This window comes from Chionomys nivalis, chromosome 6 (assembly GCF_950005125.1).
Source record: "Chionomys nivalis chromosome 6, mChiNiv1.1, whole genome shotgun sequence".
NCBI classification, from domain to species: Eukaryota; Metazoa; Chordata; class Mammalia; order Rodentia; family Cricetidae; genus Chionomys; species Chionomys nivalis.
This window is the reverse complement of record NC_080091.1, coordinates 86,205,143-86,223,832: the sequence shown is the minus strand read 5'-3', so window position 1 is coordinate 86,223,832 and position 18,690 is coordinate 86,205,143. Positions and strand designations below refer to the sequence as shown.

Genomic DNA, 18,690 nt, shown 5'->3' with positions numbered 1-18,690 from the left:
TGTGTATATCAGACCTGTCATATCTGGAAGGCTCTGCTTTCATGGAGTCATCAATCCCCTCTGACTCTTACGGTCTCTGCTGTATGGATTTCTAAACCTTGATGGGAGTGCTCCGATGAAGATCTACCCCTTAGGACTGAGTGCTCCAAAGTCTCTCTCATTCTTCTCACATTGTCCAGTTGTGTGTCTCTGTTTTAGTTTAAATCTATTGCAAGATGGAGCTTCTCTGATGAGGTCTGAGTGAGGCCCTGGTCTGTTGGTACATCAGTATGTCATTAGGAGTCTTTTTATTGCTATGTTCCTTTGTCAGAATAATAGCAGTAGATTTTCCCCTAGGACCATGACCTGTGTAATCTCAGGTTCATGACCATTTTATCAGTGTCAGATATGGGTTGCATTTAATGATCTGGAACTGAATTCAGCAGCCAAGGGGCTCTCACACGCCCCTACATCTGCATATATAGTAGCCAAGACTACGCCCAAAGTAGGCCAGCATCCCAAAGGCCATTGGCTGAAGGCGTTCCTACAGCACCATGTGCCTTAAACCCAGTTGGAAAGTGTTTGGTTACTCCCCTAATATTTGTGCCACAATGACACCAATATATCTTGCAGACAAGTTTCTGTTACAGATTCCACTGTTTGTAGCTAGGAGATACTGATTGCTACTTTTTTTTCCCCCTAGCAGTCCACAAAGTATCTCCCAATGTCCTGAAAACTAGTCCATAGGGCTGGAACTTCTAGTTAGGCCCCAGTTGGAATTCTAGGTTTTTGATAACACATTGAAATGTTTTCTTACAGCAACAGGGCCCCATCATCAGGTTGTGGAGAGTAACCAGTAGCCTTGGAAATAGCCTATGACATTTGGCAGTTTCCGGAAGTCCCCCCAAAGATGGAACCAATCCTAGCCTTGGAGGTTTTACTTGACAGCACAAGATTTCCAGTTGGGCATTGTCTTTCTTATCATTTGGTGACTCCATTTAGATTGCTTTCATATGTGATGCATTTTAGGAAGCTTCTACACTGGTAGGTTTCCATATGGGTTTAAAATGTTCTTTCATTAGTCATTCCTCCACACATTCCCTACTTTCTTCTTCTCTTCCGTCCCCTTTCCTACTTAATTCTGTTAGTTCAGTTTCTCCTTTGTCTCTAGAGAACAATACATTTTATTTCCTCTGTCTTGGGAGATATTCTCCTCCTCCTTGTTTAAATTCTTTTTTCTTTCAGTTTAAATTCTTTAAAAGGCACTTGTATGGAAATATTTTAAGGAAAAGCTACAACAAGTTGTGTTTAAAAGTTTATGTGATATTTTCCATTTTAATGTGAGGAATTTAATAAAAATATGATGAAATGAAGCTTTTACTTACAGGGAAATTTTAAGAAGTATTTTTACTTAAAAGTTGAGTGAAAATTACAGCTTTGTAGTTTTGGTTAATCCATGCTTTGATACGTCTGCTTACTTCAGTGTTGGAACCCCTACATGCTCCATGTCTCCTGTTAACAGAAATAAGTGTCATACATCTAGTAGCATTACAGTATCTTGCAGAAACCAAGGGAACTTACAGTCAGGAAAAATTATTTTCCTTTAAAGCCTGGAGTTAACATGTATTATCTGGGTTGTGTGAATCTTATATAATATATTTTCTCACTGTGCCTCAGTCTCTTCTGGAAACCTGTCATTGAGTTTATTTCCTTCTCCCTGTAGTCCTTATTTCTTCTTTGATTCAGTATGTATGGATTACATAGTGGGTGTAAAATACAGAGTAGTTGCAGTTACATTGAATGTGATTCCTTAGAACTGAATAATTGTTTGGGATTCACAGATTTTGTATGAACATGCGTGATTTAATGATGGCTATAAATGATCGCTTTCCATGTTTGTGTTGATGGAGTGTCAGTGCCTTTCAAAATATTGTAGCAATGTAAGAAAGTAAAGAAAGTCCCATTACTGTTTTGAAAACCTTCATTCTTATTTGTTACTGAGCAGGGACAGGTCTGACACCACTGGGGATGATTCTGTGCCCAATCATCTTTCCTCTGACAATTCAGTCTGTTGCAGGATCAATATCTATTTGGATGCTAAGAGTTATTAGGCAAGTGCTTTAAGTCAGGTGTGATGTGCATTGTAATGGATCACTGCTTCTAAAGAAAGGACGATTAACACTGTCAAGACAGCTGATTTCTCATAGAGTTGTGGGTTGAAAAGTTTTAGAGCAGCCCAAACAAACAGAAGCATGTGCCTACTAAGACACAATGATCACTCAAGGTAATATTTAGTTAATTCATGGCTTTCAAAGGTTGGGCCAATATTTTTTTAGGAGAATACTTTAATAGAGCTGCTGTCTTTTGTCACGGGAAATTCAAGGGTCAGGAGAATCATGTTATTGCTAGGACAGATACTTATGCAGTAGGTGACAGTATTTTTCTAGTATACTTAAATTAGCAGACTTAGACCAACAATACAGTGACATTTGATATTTACTATCTGTTGCTCTGTTTCCCTGTGGTATAATACTTAATTCTGATAAAATACAAAAACAAAAACTATTATTTTTGATTAGGAAATTATACAAATGTGATTCCTTAGACTGTTCAGAATAGGAGATGCTTCCCTAAATATGTATCATGCCTTAGAGGTTATAGAGTGTTTTAAAAATCCCGTGGAACTATTGAGAGATCCCAGTGACTGGGCTGTGAAGGTCTGGCATTATAGGATGTGGGTAATGATAGAGCTTGCGGATTGGAGACACCCTCCACCTCTGGCTCCTGGAGCAGAGATGCTGCAGATCCCCACGCTGAAGAGTTCAAACCACTTTGCAAGGTCGCTGCAAATTTAGCGTGGAGTTTCTAAACAGCCAAAGTTAAGAGGATAATGAAAGCAGATAAAAAGAACCCTTATTAAAAGCATAATTATTGTAATTGTCGTAGCTTATGAGAACTCTGTTTCCTTCCTATGGAAAGGTAAAGTTGTATGCTGTTTTCAGCAGCACTGGGTAAATTTTCTGTAGAAGAAGCAATTGTTTCTGGCATTAATTGTTATTTTACCAGTTTGATGGGATGTAAGGGCAAAAATGAATACTGAAACTGTTGGCAATTTTGTGTTTGAACTGACAAATTTTAAAATCTAAGATATGCTCGGCAGTGGTGGTGCATGCTTTTAATCCCAGCACTCAGAATGCAGAAGAAGGCAGATCTCTGTGAGTTCGAGGCCAGCCTGGTCTACAAGGAGCTAGTTCCAGGACAGGCTCCAAAGCTACAGAGAAACCCTGTCTTGAAGACAAAAACAAAAACAAAGCAAAACAAAAATCTAAGATAGACAAGAGAGGAAGTTGTGTGAACCTTGGTAGACAGTGTTTAAGGAGTTAGGTATCTTCTGTTTGAAGAATTCTATACTGATACTACCTTGGTGCTATATCTGTGAATATAAGAATGCTGGGTATGTATTGCAATTAGAGTTTACAGATGGGTGGTGAGTTTATGTCTGTGGGATGAAAAAGTGTACACGTTATTAGGGAACTGAAGGGAAGAAAGGTCATTCAAGGTGCAGAGAAGGAGAAGCTGCTAAGAGGAGTGATAGAATTGACATCTTCACTTTGATTGTCGGAAGCAGTGGAAGCTGTTGTGATGGCAACCATAGTTGGTGGAGTAGAAGTGGTCGATTTGCAATGTTGGTTCTTTGGGTGGCTGGGGAGGAGAAGCACTTCAAAGTGAAAAGGAGGGCCAATGGGTGATCTCTGATGTGAACATAAATGCAAAGAACAGCAATTTCTGTTCTTAGGAGGGGATTTAGGTCTTCCATGAGAGAGACGGTTTCAGAGTGGGAGTCTGAGGACTTGAGGAAACGGGATCATGAGTACAGGAAGCTCCGGCCAAATGGTTTAGCTGCTTTAGATTTCCCAGACATTTTCTGGTTCACCTGCTTCATCACAGCTTTTGGGTTTTCACAGGATTTGGATTTAGATGGTTTCACATTCTCTTCAAAAATGCTGGGCTTCAGAGAGGGAACACAAACAGAAGAACAAAACACAAATCAATAATTGTTGTGGTAAGGATGGAAGACATAAACTGAAATCAGCCTTTAACTTTTGCTTGTAAAGTTATGTAACTCTTCTATCCTGGTTCCATGAGTAATTAATGAGATGTTATGCTTACCTCATATGACTTTGAATTATGATCTTTGGTGAAATAAAAAGCAATTAAATTGTATCTCTGCTGTTCTCAAATACTCATAGTCAGTACTGAAGTTTTCCTCAAAATTGGTGTATAATAAATTCTCAGTTGAAAACATTAATGTGATCAATCACTACAGAAATGTTTTGGATATTGTACCTCATAATTTCTTCCTATAGAACTAAATTACTAATGTAGTATGTTATAAAATATCTTGATGCCTTAGAGATATTTAATTTTTCCCATTTATTTCAAAATTTCAGTGTGTGTGCTCTGTGAGTGCCTCATTTTAGCAATATCATGGACCCCTATTTATTTATTTATTCAGTATTTTAACAGGGATTTTTTTGTTTTATTATTATTATTATTAAAAATTTCCACCTCCTCCCCTCCTCCCATTTCCCTTCCCCATCTCCCCACTTCCCCTCCCCCTCCCTCCCCAGTCCAAAGAGCAGTCAGGGTTCCCTGCCCTAACAGGGCTTTTTTTTTTATAAAAAGATTTTTATTTATTTATTTATTTTTAAATTTACTTTTTTTTTTTTTTGTTTTTGTTTTTGTTTTTCTCAAGACAGGGTTTCTCTGTGGTTTTTGGAGCCTGTCCTGGAACTAGCTCTTGTAGACCAGGCTGCTCTCGAACTCACAGAGATCCGCCTGCCTCTGCCTCCCAAGTGCTGGGATTAAAGGCGTGTGCCACCACCACCCGGCCTTATAAAAAGATTTTTGTGTTAGAACCTATTCCCTAATTCTTAACATTGAGGTTGGAGACTTGGGAATATAAATGGGACTGTCCACCTTCTCCATGAATCATTTCTTGTCTACTTCAATGCCATGCATTTCCATCATGCTAATGTCTTGTAGACTGGGATACGGTATTGAGAGAAGAAACACAATCATTAGTGATTGGTACTTTGAGATGTAGAACTAATACAGTGTTGTGTGTGTTCCCAGGCTAGAAGAGCTCACACTCAGGGAAGCTTTACTGAAAAATTCAGGAGTCACTCAGGCTTCGGGATGAACCGATTTTATTAGAAGTCTGGTTTCGCCTTATGACTATTTTGTTTCTCTTAGTTAAACAAGCTGCTTGTGTACTTAGTGATGAGGAACGGAAGAACAAGTATTCTCTGACTGCTAAGCTAGCATTTAAGGTCATGATGACAGGAAAATGGAATCAGAGCCTTCATCTGGTTGGAGAGTCCCCTAGGACAAGACAGAAAGAAATGTCAAATTCATTCTGTGCATAATGTTGACCAAAATAATTTATGCCTAATTGGCATACTTTCAGCCTATATACATTTATAATAGAAAATTAATTTATCAAGTTGTAAGAAAAATATCAAATTTAACTGAAATGAGCAAAAATCAAGAATTGTGCATAAAACAATAAGATGGGACATGACAAACAGAGGAAAGTTCTTGTTTTATTGTCTCAAATTCACATAGAGGATTGGAGCTAGTATTCTGTGGCTACTAGAGGATTACTCAAAAGAAGTTTCTTAAGTAAGAATCAGGGAATGTGAGGGCTGTGCTAATGCTGGCCTCCCTTCCTGTCACTCAAACTCCGTTTTTCCTGAGGTAGTCGTGCAAAGTTGATGACCATATGCAAAAGAAACACTAAATTCCACTTATAGCTGTAACTTAAAATTTTTAGTGTTAATCCATTCATTCCAGTGCTGCTCTCAATGAAAAAATATGGAAACACTAACAGCTATGTGGACTTTTTGGAAATTTAAAAAATGCACTGTTAAGTGTCAAACATACTGTATTTGTGTTTTCCAAATATAAGATAAGAAAATATAAACAATCATGAAAACAGATGTACTTTGAGGGATGATTTTGCCATCAGTCTTACATTATTATTTACAAGAAATTTTTAAAAATTTTTCCTTTGGGTCTGGAGAGATGACTCAGTGGTTAAGAGCATTGCCTGCTCTTCCAAAGGTCCTGAATTCAATTCCCGGCAACCACATGGTGGCTCACAACCATCTGTAATAAGGTCTGGTGCCCTCTTCTGGCCTGAAGACATACACACAGACAGAATATTGTATGCAAAATAAATAAATAAAATATAAAAATTTTTTTTCCTTTGGTGATCATCATGAGATTCTTTTAACCAGTGTACGAGCCAGCCATGATAAGATAAGTAGAAACAGAGCACCCAAAGGAAGTTCTTAACTTCCAACCATTATCACCTGCCAGAGTAGGACTCAGCCATCTCTAAGTTTAATGGAGGCCTTAGTCTCAGTAGTTTACACTGAAGCAATACCTGGGTGCAGGAAGAACCACAAACTGAGATTACCTGAGCACCACCCAAGAACAGGCCATTCAAAGGAAATGCCTAAGGTTTCAACCATTGTAGATATGATCACCTGCCAGCACACTCACCAGGACACTCCTAGGCAAATGTCAGCCAATCAGGGGTCCTCAACCTCAGACACCCCTCACCCCCACCTTTACTACTATAAAAACCCAACTCTAATTGAGCTTGGAGCTCTCCTTTCATTCCAGAACATTGGATATGCGGAGAGACTGTGTTTGCAAACTTGATTAAAATAAAGGCTCTTTGCTTTTACATATGGGACTTGGTCTCCTTGTTGCCTTTTGGGGGATTTCACACATCTGGGCATAACAACCAAACCAAATGCAAAAACTCCACAACTTTCCAGCTATAGTTTTCTAAAGCTTGTAATAAAAGTATGCAATCACACAAGATACTTCACTTATGAATCAGCCACCCTTTTTTTTTTGTTTCTGCCAGCATTTACTTAGTCAATTCTTTTCCGAAAGACAGAGCGTGTCAAAGACAATTCTAACCTCTTCATTAGAACAGCCTAACCGACAGCTATGAACTGTTAACAGTGACTTTATTCTATGGGGTATGTCTTGGTGATTCTGAGGGAAGGTTACTTGACCTACTAATTACAGAAGCCAGCTGAGTTGTCACATCTTGGCCATGATACCAAATCTATCAGAGGGTAACTTTTATAACTTTCAAAGTGAAGTGATTAATTTATTTTGTGAAAAAGTCAGATTTGAATGTCCTAAAAGTAACAACAAAAACCCTCAGTTAATGAATGATTCTATCTTCTGTGAAACAGTTGCAGTAGTAAAATATGAGACACACTTTGCTATTTCTTTACTTTTTCTTTGTAATAAAACAGAATGGAAACACCTAACTGCTAAAAACGAAGCAGAACCAGATTTCTTCTATAATTTAGAAATACCGATGTAATGTCATCAAGAACATTTTCATTGAAATAAAATATCAGTTCATGTCTTAAAAGCCCATATTAAAGCTTCCTGGCATTCCAGACAGCAAACGGGGTTCATCTCTACCAAAATTATTGCCATTTAACAAAGGTGAATGCCATTTATGGGTAACAACCTCTTGAAGCATGCCTCTCCATTATTAATTATAAAATTGCTGTATAAAAAAGATTTTACAGTACTCTTACAATTTACAAACTAGGTATCACCAGTCTAAAGAAGGCTGACTGTGAAGCCTCTGAACTTTGAAGCAATGACCATGACCACCTACCTAGTAGCCCTGTTTCCTGCTTGTCCATCTGTGTCAGCTTCCTCAGCCACCCCAGTCTGGAGGCTTCAGAGAGAGGACAGGACATGCTTGCAGTATGAAGGATTCCTTTTAACTTTTGTCTCTTCTATATTGCTAAGCAAAATATTTTTACAATTATTGTTTTCCCATTTGCCTTTGGGTTAGTCCAAACTAGTCCCATGACAACAAGGAAGTGGTTCAGTCTTCAAAAGTTGACACTTGTCTTTTTCTTTCTTTGTCAGTGAAGTTCATTATGAGTGTGCATCAGAAAAGCTGAGGCTTGTTGATAGTAATTAAATCTCTATACAATGGTCAATCCCTCTTTATCGCTGGAGACATTTCCTTAACATTTTACTACAAAACAGTAACTACTACAACCTCCTTACAAATCTTAGACCTAATGAGTATATAATATACTCTGGCATGTACAATAAATACATAACAATAAATAAATACAAAATAGCAATAAATAATAAACTCTGGCACGTACAAGGTAATGCCTAATGTGGATGGTGACGTATCAGGGACATGACAGTAGTAGCCTCTTTTGTGTGCATCTTTAGCTTCTGAAAGTAAAACAATTTTGGAGAATTCATTTTAAATGGTTATAAAATTATCTCAACCTTAACAACATTGGCATTCCAGGGCATTGGCTTTCTTTCTTGACAATAAAATGAAAAAAACTGATAGCAGCCATAGCAGTGGGTATGCCCAGTCCATGGGGACCCCAAAAGACCACCAGAAAGACCGCCTCACAGAAATGCAAAAGCAAGGCTTATTGTGTGCATGAGAGAAGCTGGCAGGGACCTCCTCAGCACAGGAGCTAGAGGAGGTACCCCACCCTGGTAGAGTGCATTATCTAAAGGCAAACCCCAGAAAAGTTACATTAGCAGAGTGTGGGGTGACGGGTTCAATCCTGATTGGCTCATGTCTAGGGACTTTTCAGAAATTTCATTTTCGAATCTTGCCTGTTGCTTGTCAAGTTTTCTTATCGGCTCCAGGTGGGGACATTCTGCGGTTATCTGTACTCTCCAGCTGGCTACCCTGTTACTTTTGCCCCTAGCCATTTCTGAGGGCTGGAATGTTTTACCGGAAAAAGCTTACACAAGGCATAAGATGGAGGCGGACGACAAAATGGGAGAACTTTGGTTCTTTACTCAGTACCCTCTTCACCACTTGATTCATAATTATCCCTTGTAATAAATTTTTATGTCTTCCTCACAGACATGTGCTAAGTATTAAATAATGCAAAACATGAGCCTTTGATAGTTTGACATTTGCTGTGATGTCAGCAAACTTTAATTTCACGGCAATGTCAATCATTAGTAGAAGCATTTTCCTGGAAGGTCTACTGGTGGATAATCAGATTTGCAATGCCTTTTGTTCAAGAAGGGCAAATCCACTTGGTATCAGTCCACACCGTAAAGAATTAGAGCATAGAGAAGGGTCACCATACTATCTATCTGAAAGGTGAGCTAGCCACAGTGTTTCCTTGACTGTCGGGCTTTTCAATTTATGCATAGCTTTGAAACACTTCTTAAAGCCCAGGTCACTAGGATTGGAACACGCTAGGCTAGTTCTAAACTGAGAGGAGGTCTCAGGTCTGTATGGATATTTTTATTTATTTTTTTCATTTTACATTTACCCCAGTATTCCCTTCCTCCCCTTCTCCTGCCCCTCTACCTCCTCCTTTCCAACCCCCATCCACTCCTCAGAGTGGGTGAAGCCTCCTTTGGGGAGTCGATAAAGTCTGGCATACAAAGTTGAGGCAGGACCAGTCATCCCCCGCCCCCCTGTATCAAGGCTGGGCAAGGAAACAGGCTCCAAAAGTCTGTTCAGGCACCAGGGATAAGTCTTGGCTCCACTGCTAGGGCCTGCCCGCCAATAGATCAAGCTGCACAAGTGTCACCCACATAGATATTTGGTCTATGAAATAACCAAAACATGGGAAAATCAAAGACCAGATAGTTTCAGGATCTAGCCTTTGAATCTGTTGGTGTCCACAATTCTAGCTTTCTCTTGCACCACGATATTTTAAATATGCTTAACTTCTGTTGGGGGAATTATTAATTTTTGTCTAGAATAAACTGTAGACTATCATTATAAGGTAGTTAGTGCATTAATAACAATGAAATTAGCTTAGTATGAAATGATCCAGGAGCTATATTTAACATTTTAACTTATCTATATACTGTGTGGGGTTAATTTTATATGTCAAGTTGTCTGTTGTTTTGCTCAGTACTAACCTATGTTATTATGATGATTTAAAAATATGATTATTGCTTACAATGAGTTTAACTAGGATGAGCTCCACAGAGTGGATGGGACTAAGGATGAAAGCAGTTTCTAGATGACTGTAGCACAGAACCCTGGCAGAGTTTATCTTTTGGCAAGCCCCATGAACTTCAGCCTCCATTCCGCAGGAACAGCTCTTACCTGGATTTCCAGTCAGTGTCTCGTCCTCTGCCTGCCTGTCTGTCTGTCTCTGCCCCCCCCCTCTCTCTGTATCCTAGTTGTTTCTCTAGGGAAATTACTTGAGCACAGAAATGTATGGGATGTAATCAAACTGCATTTTAAAATGTCACGTACTTGATCTTGGGATTAAGAAAACGTTATAGGAATGGAGGCAGATTGATTCCTATTTTCTTTAAAATGTAAAGATTTTATTATGACAACTTTGAATTTCCTGGGTATGAGAAATGAGATAAAGGAGGCTTCCCATACACTTTTCCTCTCTCAACCCCCTTTTTCCATGAATCATTGTTACATGACTACATGTATGTAACATACACATATATATTCCTAACTACAATTTGCTCAGTCTGTATAATGCTACTTGTACGCATGTTTACAGGGGTGGTAATTTTGTATTGGACCAATTGGTGTGCTCTTCCCTGGGGAATATTATTTCTCCTATTCTTAGCATTTCTTAGCTACCTGTGATTACTTGTAGAGGGTTGAGGCCATGTTGTGGGCAGGCTTTTCCTGTCCAATTTGGTGTGTCTTACTGTTGTCCTTGTTCAGCTCATGTTTTGGCAGTCATGCCATGTTTGTGATAATCTCCAGGCATTTCTCTTTGGGAAGTATTTATGTAACAAGGGTAATAGTCTTTCCGGTGTACAGTATAATGTAATTTTCTTCCAGTTATTTGCTTTTGAATTATGTATTACTCATATTTTGTATATAATTTTGATTATTCATTGTGTCATGTATGTTAATTTTTGTCTTTTGTTACTTGCTTAGATGAATTTATCATTCTTATTTGGGGAAATGAATTCTTTTAGGCTTTAGCATATCGTTTAATCAATATTCCAATTTATTTTTTTTCCAAGTACTTGATTGTTGAGAGATGAGCTGTGATATCCATGATCTGATACATCTCAAATGTTTGTATAATAACGTTTCTGGAATTAAACACAGTACCACACTTATCCTTGTCCAGAGTCTACTTAAACATCCTCTCTCATACATGATATTTGCTATTTACTCTGTGTTTCGGCGTGTTTTAATTTCTTCAGTTTTAAGAAAAGGAAATTATGGATCTTTATAGAATAAATGCTATTTCTGTTTTTTAAGCAAGACTTTTAATTTTTTCTGTATGCTCTTAAGAGTTTATACCAGAATATTAAACACATCACACATGGTAAACCAGTTGCTTCCAGAACGATTTATTGAGGAGAATCAGCACAATGACAACAGACTTATTTGGAAAGTCTGTATCAGAAGAAAAGATGAAGATACATGTCCTTGAATTGCTAGCCAACTGCCTAAGGAGAGTACGATATTCATTTATGATCTGAAAAAAAATTGACAAAAATTCAGGATATAAATCTTAACAGTAAGAACATTAAATCAACTCATGTTTATACATTATTTTTCAAATGAACACATATGTAAAACTAATATTTTGTTTTAGTTAGCATCAAATATGAACCAAGAAGTATGTCTGATTTCTTATGTTACACATGGGTGTTAAGTAATTACAAGGAAGCTTTAATTCTGACATTAGTGAGGGTTTCAAATATATATTTTAATAGAAGAGAATCATATTTGTGGTATTAAAAAGAAAAATTTTAGAAGAAAAGTTTCATAAAACTTTTTAATGTTTCAGTAATTTTTACATATTATGTGATTTCTTTGCCTTAATTTCACTAAATTATAACAGAATTTTCTAAAATGGTACCTAACATTCGATGTTTCAAGAGATGGGTTCTTCACCTCTGCCCCCTTCATATCATAATGTATGGAATATTTTACATTAAGGTAAGTTGTTACATTACAAGCCATGATACCCACAAAAGTATTGAGATTGTTGGTTTTAAAATTGTCCTTAAATATATTCTGCTACATGACCTCTGTCCATAAACATCTGTCTTTTCTAAGTCCAATAATACTTGCCTTAAATGCCCACATTGTTTTTCCTTTTCAAGATTTTTTCCTGTTAAGTAACTACTTAGACAATAAGACTGTCTTTTAATTCATTGTGTACTTCTACGTGGCCTCCCTTCTGCTGCTGCTTCTACATCATTAGCTCATCAGGATCTTCTTTCAGCAATTTGAAGACACCCGAGTCATGGGTAGAAGAGTCTTCCTTGTGTTGAGGGGTATCTACTATAGAGGTCACTGCAGGAAACTCCTCTGTGACCTTAGTTTCAGATTCCTCTGTATCATTTTCAGACAGGTCTTCTGTTGTGTTTGCAGTTAGCTCCTCCACCATGTTTGTAGTTCCTGAGGCAGGGACAATGAAGTCATACCTGGATTCAACGGCAGTTAGCAAAACTGAATGGGTCTCTGCTTCATTCCCAGTCTCTTTCTCCATCCAAGCATTGACTCCATCAGTCGATTCCTCATCAGTAAAAGTATCTTCTGAGTTATCTTTGGCTTTTTCAGCAGCGTTGGTGAGTTCAAAAACAGTGATAAATTTTTCCTCATCCGAATCAGTTAATTTTCTCACAGCTTTGGGGCTAGCCCCTGAAACAATCAGGTCAATTTCTGGTATGTTCTCTTCTGCAACGTTGGTTGTGTCTGGAGTGGTGGTGACCTCGTTCTCAGTAGAGGGAGGTAGCTCAGCCTCGGGACTCAAGGAGTCCATGACCTGGACAGCACCATCATCAGGATCATTGGAATTGATTGAGGAGCTACCATCAGTTTCTGTGTTTTCATCTGGAAGTGCGGAGGTGTCCTCCGATTTGGCAGTGCTGTCCTGCAGTGTGTCAGAGAGCTCGGTAGTAGGTAGGACTTCTTTGTCTCCTGTGTCAATGGTGGCTAAGAGGATGTCTTCTTTTGCCATGCTACTGGAGAGATCTATTAAAGAAACAGTACCAACTGGGGATGAGATGCTTCCCATTTTCCCTGGAATGAAATTTTCAGTAATTGACTCCTTAGCTTTGGAGATGGTAGTTTCAGTCGGAGTAGTAATTTCTTTCTCTGGAAGAGCTGTTGATTTCATGGTGGCCTCAAGATCATCTTCTAACTTGATTTTTTCCTTTGTAGGTGTGAGCTTGTTGGCTGTAGTAGAAAAATCACCATCTGGTGTGCACTCATTCACTGAAGTAATGTGGTCTCCTTCAGAGGTAATAGTAGTTTCTGATTTCGGAATGGTGTTGTCAGCCCCAAAGAAAATGGCTGCTTCTGTTGGTGTTTTACTGCTGTCTCTTGGAGGACGAGAATAAATTTTGGGTGATTCATTTTCAGCCATGAGGCACAGGAGCACCGAGTACTCTTACAGGTGTTTCCTCTGAGCTTACTGGCTTCCTGGGCAGGTGATCAGTACAGTGACTGAAGCACAGGTCATCATGGGGATTGTTACATCAGCCGCCCAGCTTATGACAAAGGCTCCCCTTGGAGGCTGTTTCTTGGCTGTGATTAGACATTTACTAGAATGACTATTAATATTAGAAGAAAAGATTATGGAATTATGCTTACAAAATAAAAATCCACACTAAATACTTCATTTTTAGAGAACCTAGGATTTACCATATTTCTGCTTACAGGCATATGCCTTCTGATAAGGTGCTGGTGTCGCTTGACACTGACACACACAAGCTTGGTAGGTACTTTGTGGCTTACCAGTAATGGAAGCTCTGGGTGCCTGGTCTATCAGCATCTGTGTGAGATCAACCATTTTACAAACAAGTGACAGTGTACTTTGGAAGGCAGAGCCACATTGTTGGGAACAGTGAGACCCCAGATCCTGAATTTCTTGTAATCCCCTGATCTGAGTGCCTATAGCTGCTCTGAGCACGAGACCTTCAGGAGTTCCTGATGGCCGGAGAGTGGTTTCTGGTGGGTTTGGCTGGGGCGTGGCTATCTCTATATAATCTGCCCCTGAACACAATAAAGGGGGCATTCTTGGGGAATTCAAGGATGACCCGTGTCGCTGTCTCTCTGTCTGTGTGTGTTGGTGTATTTTAACCTCCAGTCCCTTGCCCAAACCTCAGTAGCTGGGTTCAAGCGTACCGAGTGCAGATACATCTCTGAGATTCATGATGCTTAAATGTCTAAAATTGAAAAAACACTTTCATAGTGAAATAAAAATAGAGAAGATAATTGTGCAGCAAGACTTCAGTCAGTTTTTTTTTGAGAAATTACACTTTTAAGTAGGAATAATAACAATACTGTTAATAGACTGGAAAAACTTTTCATATTTTCTTCAGTTAACTTGAGAAACAGTAGGCCAAGTTTTGTAGATTTTGTTTTTTATGGATTCTCTCCTCCCCAAGTTATTTCAACCCCAGAAGACAGGAGTTTGTGACAGGAAGTTGGTTTCATCTATCTAAATTCATGAAGCAGCAAGAAGCAGAGTTGAAGTCACAGTAGCTGCTCTACAAGATATCCATTTCAGATGGAAGTTTCATAATAATAATATTTTTAGCAGGCAACCATTGCACAGCTGACTTGAAGGCTTAAATGATTACATTAAGGGGAAAGAAATTCTGTGTCAATGTTTAAAGCCAGTCTCTTACCCCATGAATCAGGTAATGAAATTTTTACTCATACACATCAATTGCACAGAAAGTTGGGAGCATCATGACTTGAGTGACAGTCTCCACCTCAGGTACAAAAACATTTCTTAACTATGGACACAGAGATCACAGCTTCCTTTTAGCTATGGAATGTCCCAGATATGATACCAGTCTTTGTAGACATACAAGAACAGATTTAAGGCACACAGTTAAAAAATCAAGAATAGTTTCTCCAGAAATGTTTTTGTACTTCAGAAGGTTGTCACTACTGATTTTTACAATAGTTCATTTTCCTTTTTCTTGCTTTGTTTGTTGATTGTTTGAGATGGAGTCTAGCTACGTAGCCTAGGTTGTTCTGGAATTTGGGATTCTCCTGCCTTGACTGTGTAATGTGAGGACTGTGGCTCACCTCACTATACCATTCCCCCAGTGTCTTTGCTGATCTAGGGAATGTCGTCAGTGTCACAGAAAAGGAAGTTTTAAGATAGGTCCAGGTTATTTCATTTTAGATAGAAATATTACAAATAAAGGAAGACACATAATAATTATCACATTGTATATGATAGGATATTTGTGTGTTGAACAGAATTAGAACCATGAAGAACATATTCTTTCATGAGCCTGTGATCTCCAGCAGGCTATGCCAGATGAAGAAAGAGTTCCATCTTCATTGACGGCAAATTCAAAATAGCATTTAATTTTCAGGGTTGTTTTTGTGGTCACATCAACCCTTTTATTATTAGTTTTACTGTGAGATAGAATCCCATTGAGTATAGATAGTCCTCTTATTTCTTCTGAAAGGCAAGTGTTCTTACCATCTCTGCTTTTCAAGCCCTTCATTTTTGAAAAATACACTTTATTTTATATACAATTCATTAAAGTTTTGATGTGGGAGTGATTTCTTTCTAATCTGTTGCTTTCATTGGTTAATTAATAAAGAAACTGCCTAGGCCCATTTGATAGGCCAACCCTTAGGTGGGTGGAGTAAACAGAACAGAATGCTGGGAGAAAGAAGCCGAGTCAGTGAGTTGCCATGATTCTCCTACTCCAGACAGAGGCAGGTTAAGATCTTTCCTGGTAAGCCAGCTCGTGGTGCTACACAGAATATTAAAAATGGGTTAGATCAATATGTAAGAGCTAGCCAATAAGAGGCTGGAACTAATGGGCCAGGCAGTGTTCAAAAGAATACAGTTTCCGTGTAATTATTTCAGGCATATGCTAGCCATGCGGACAGCTGGGTGCTGGGGACGCAGCCCTGCCACTCCATCAACAAAGTTTACAAAGTATGTGCTGAATTTTAAGTCTTGAAATAGACTGTCTCTTTCAGGGAATATAGTGTGAAGAACTGTATCCCTTTAAAGATCACTGCCAACTCAGATATTACCTGACTTAACAGACCTAATTACCACATGTAAATTTTACCTAATATGCATAGCAACCTCTTCATAGTCAGAATTCAGATCCTATTATTTGGTACACTTTATCCTTGCTTAGTAAGGTTTCCAAGTTACATCTACTGTCAAGTCTTATTTTGGCAGTGTTAACAAAACCTTGCTTGATTCATGTGTGTATTTCACTTGCTTCAAACTTGAGGAATTTGCCCCGGTGCTTATGCATTCTTCTAAGTAGTAACTTCTTCTGGATTATGGTAAAAGTCTTATATGAAAAATGGAATCTCTTAGTAAAAACAGGGATATTTTTAATAAGTTCACAGGAAGGCACATTTATGATTTTTTGGGATAACATACTTAGAAACCATAAACGCTGACATCATAGTGATGTTCATTGTTGAGACTTTATTTGTGCAGAGAGGGGTCAGGAAATGTGGCATGTACAATTTTCAAAGAATCAACTAGAAAACAACCGGACACCAGAGTTCCTGTTTAGAAAGATTTTATATATCTACATATTTCTGAGTTAGTAAATAAAAAAAGAGTTATTATTTCTCACATGACACTTTCTCTTTTTTCCTTTTTTATTGATTTTTATTGAGCTCTACATTTTTCTCTGCTCCCCTCCCTGCCTCTCCCCTTCCACTTCAACCCTCCTTCAAGATCCCCATGCTCCCAATTTATTCAGGAGATCTTGTCTTTTTCTAACTTTCTACTTCCCATGTAGATTAGATCTATGCATGTCTCTCTTTGTTACCATTGTCCTAAATGAGAGAGTAGACATTTTGGCTTAATAGAAGATAACTTTCAGAAAAAAGAATTAATATCATCTTACACCTGTCAGAATGGCTAAAATCAAAAACACCAAGGATAGCCTTTGCTGGAGAGGTTGTGGAGAAAGGGGTACCCTCATCCATTGCTGGTGGGACTGCAAACTTGTGCAACCACTTTGGAAATCAGTGTGGCGGTTTCTCAGAAAAATTGGGATCAACCTACCCCTGGACCCAGCAATAGCACTCTTGGGAATATACCCAAGAGATGCCCTAGCATATGACAAAAGCATTTGTCCAACTATGTTCATAGCAGCATTATTTGTAATAGCCAGAACCTGGAAGCAACCTAGATGCCCTTCAATAGAAGAATGGATGAAGAAAGTGTGGAATATATATACATTAGAGTACTACTCTGCGGTAAAAAACAATGACTTCTCGAATTTTGCATGCAAATGGATGGAAATAGAAAATACGATCCTGAGTGAGGTAACCCAGACCCAAAAAGAAGATCATGGGATGTACTCACTCATAATTGGTTTCTAGCCATGGATAGGGGCCACTGAGTCTATAATTTGTGATCCTAAAGAAGCTAAACAAGAGGGTAAACCCAAGGAAAAACATATAGATATCCTCCCAGCTATGGGAAATAGACAAGATTGATGGGCAAAAAATGGGAATCTTGGGGGGTGGGGTGGGATGGGGATGAGGGGAGATGGGGAGAGAAAAGTGTGAAGGAGAGGATGAGGGGAACTGGGGGAATCGGGGTGATTGGGGGTAAAGGAAGGTTGGATGGGGGAGCAGGGAAACTCATACCTTAGTTAAGGGAGCCACCTAAGGGTTGGCAAGAGACTTGAACCTGGAATGGCTACCAGAAGCCCAGGGCAATGTCCCCAGTTAGTTCATTGGGGCACCTGAGGATAGGGAACCTGAAATGAACCTATCCTATAATCATACTGATGAATATCTTGCATATCACCATAGAACCTTCATCTAGCAATGGATGGAGATAGAGACAGAGACCCACACTGGAGCACGGGACTGAGCTCCCAAGGTTATAATGAGGAGCAGAAGGAGAGAGAACATGAACAAGGAAGTCAGGACCATGAGGGGTGCACCCAACCACTGAGACAGTGGGGCCGATCTATTGGGAGCTCACCAAGGCCAGCTGGACTGCTACTGAAAAAAACATGAGATAAAACCGGACTCTCTTAATGTGGTGGACAATGAGAGCTGACGAGAGGCCAAGGAGAATGGCACAGGAACTTTCATCTGGCGATGGATCGAGAGAGAGACAGAGACCCAATTTGGATCAACCGTCTGAGCTCTTAAGGTCCAAATGAGGAGCAGAAGGAGGGAGAACATGAGCAAGGAAATCAGGACCACGAGGGGTGCACCCACCCACTGTGACAGTGGAACTGATCTATTGGGAGCTCTCCAAGGCCAGCTGGACTGGGACTGAATAAGCATGGGTTGAAACTGGACTCTCTGAACAAGGCGGACAATGAAGGCTGATGAGAAGCCAAGGACAATGACACTAGGTTTCGATCCTAATACATGAACTGGCTTTGTGGGAGCGTAGCCTGTTTGGATGCTCACCTTCCTGGACCTAGATAGAAGTGGGAGGACCTTGGTCTTCATGTAGAGCAGGGAATTTGGACTGCTCTTCAGTATCGAGAGGGAGGGGGAGTGGACTAGGGGGAGGAGAAGTGGAGTGGGGATAAGGGGAGGGGAGCGGGGGGAGGGGGCAATATGTGGGAGGAGGGGGAGGGAAATGGGAAATGGGGAGCAGTTGGAAATTTTAAGTAAAAAAGAATAAAAAAAAAAAGAAAAGAAAAGAAAAA

At 39.2% G+C, this 18,690-nt stretch overlaps 1 protein-coding gene across 1 annotated transcript; it reads right to left on the bottom strand.

The window, feature by feature from the left end:
• Nucleotides 1-12,239: 12,239 nt before the first annotated feature.
• Cabs1 (calcium binding protein, spermatid associated 1) lies at nucleotides 12,240-13,418 on the bottom strand. Its single transcript, XM_057771054.1, has one exon. The coding sequence runs from the start codon at nucleotides 13,416-13,418 to the stop codon at nucleotides 12,240-12,242; it is 1,179 nt and encodes a 392-aa protein (XP_057627037.1).
• Between the last annotated feature and the right edge of the window lie 5,272 nt (nucleotides 13,419-18,690).

Excerpts from the sequence above, each read along its gene's own strand:
- Cabs1 (XM_057771054.1), bottom strand. The coding sequence starts at position 13,418 with ATGGCTGAAAATGAATCACCCAAAATTTATTCTCGTCCTCCAAGAGAC.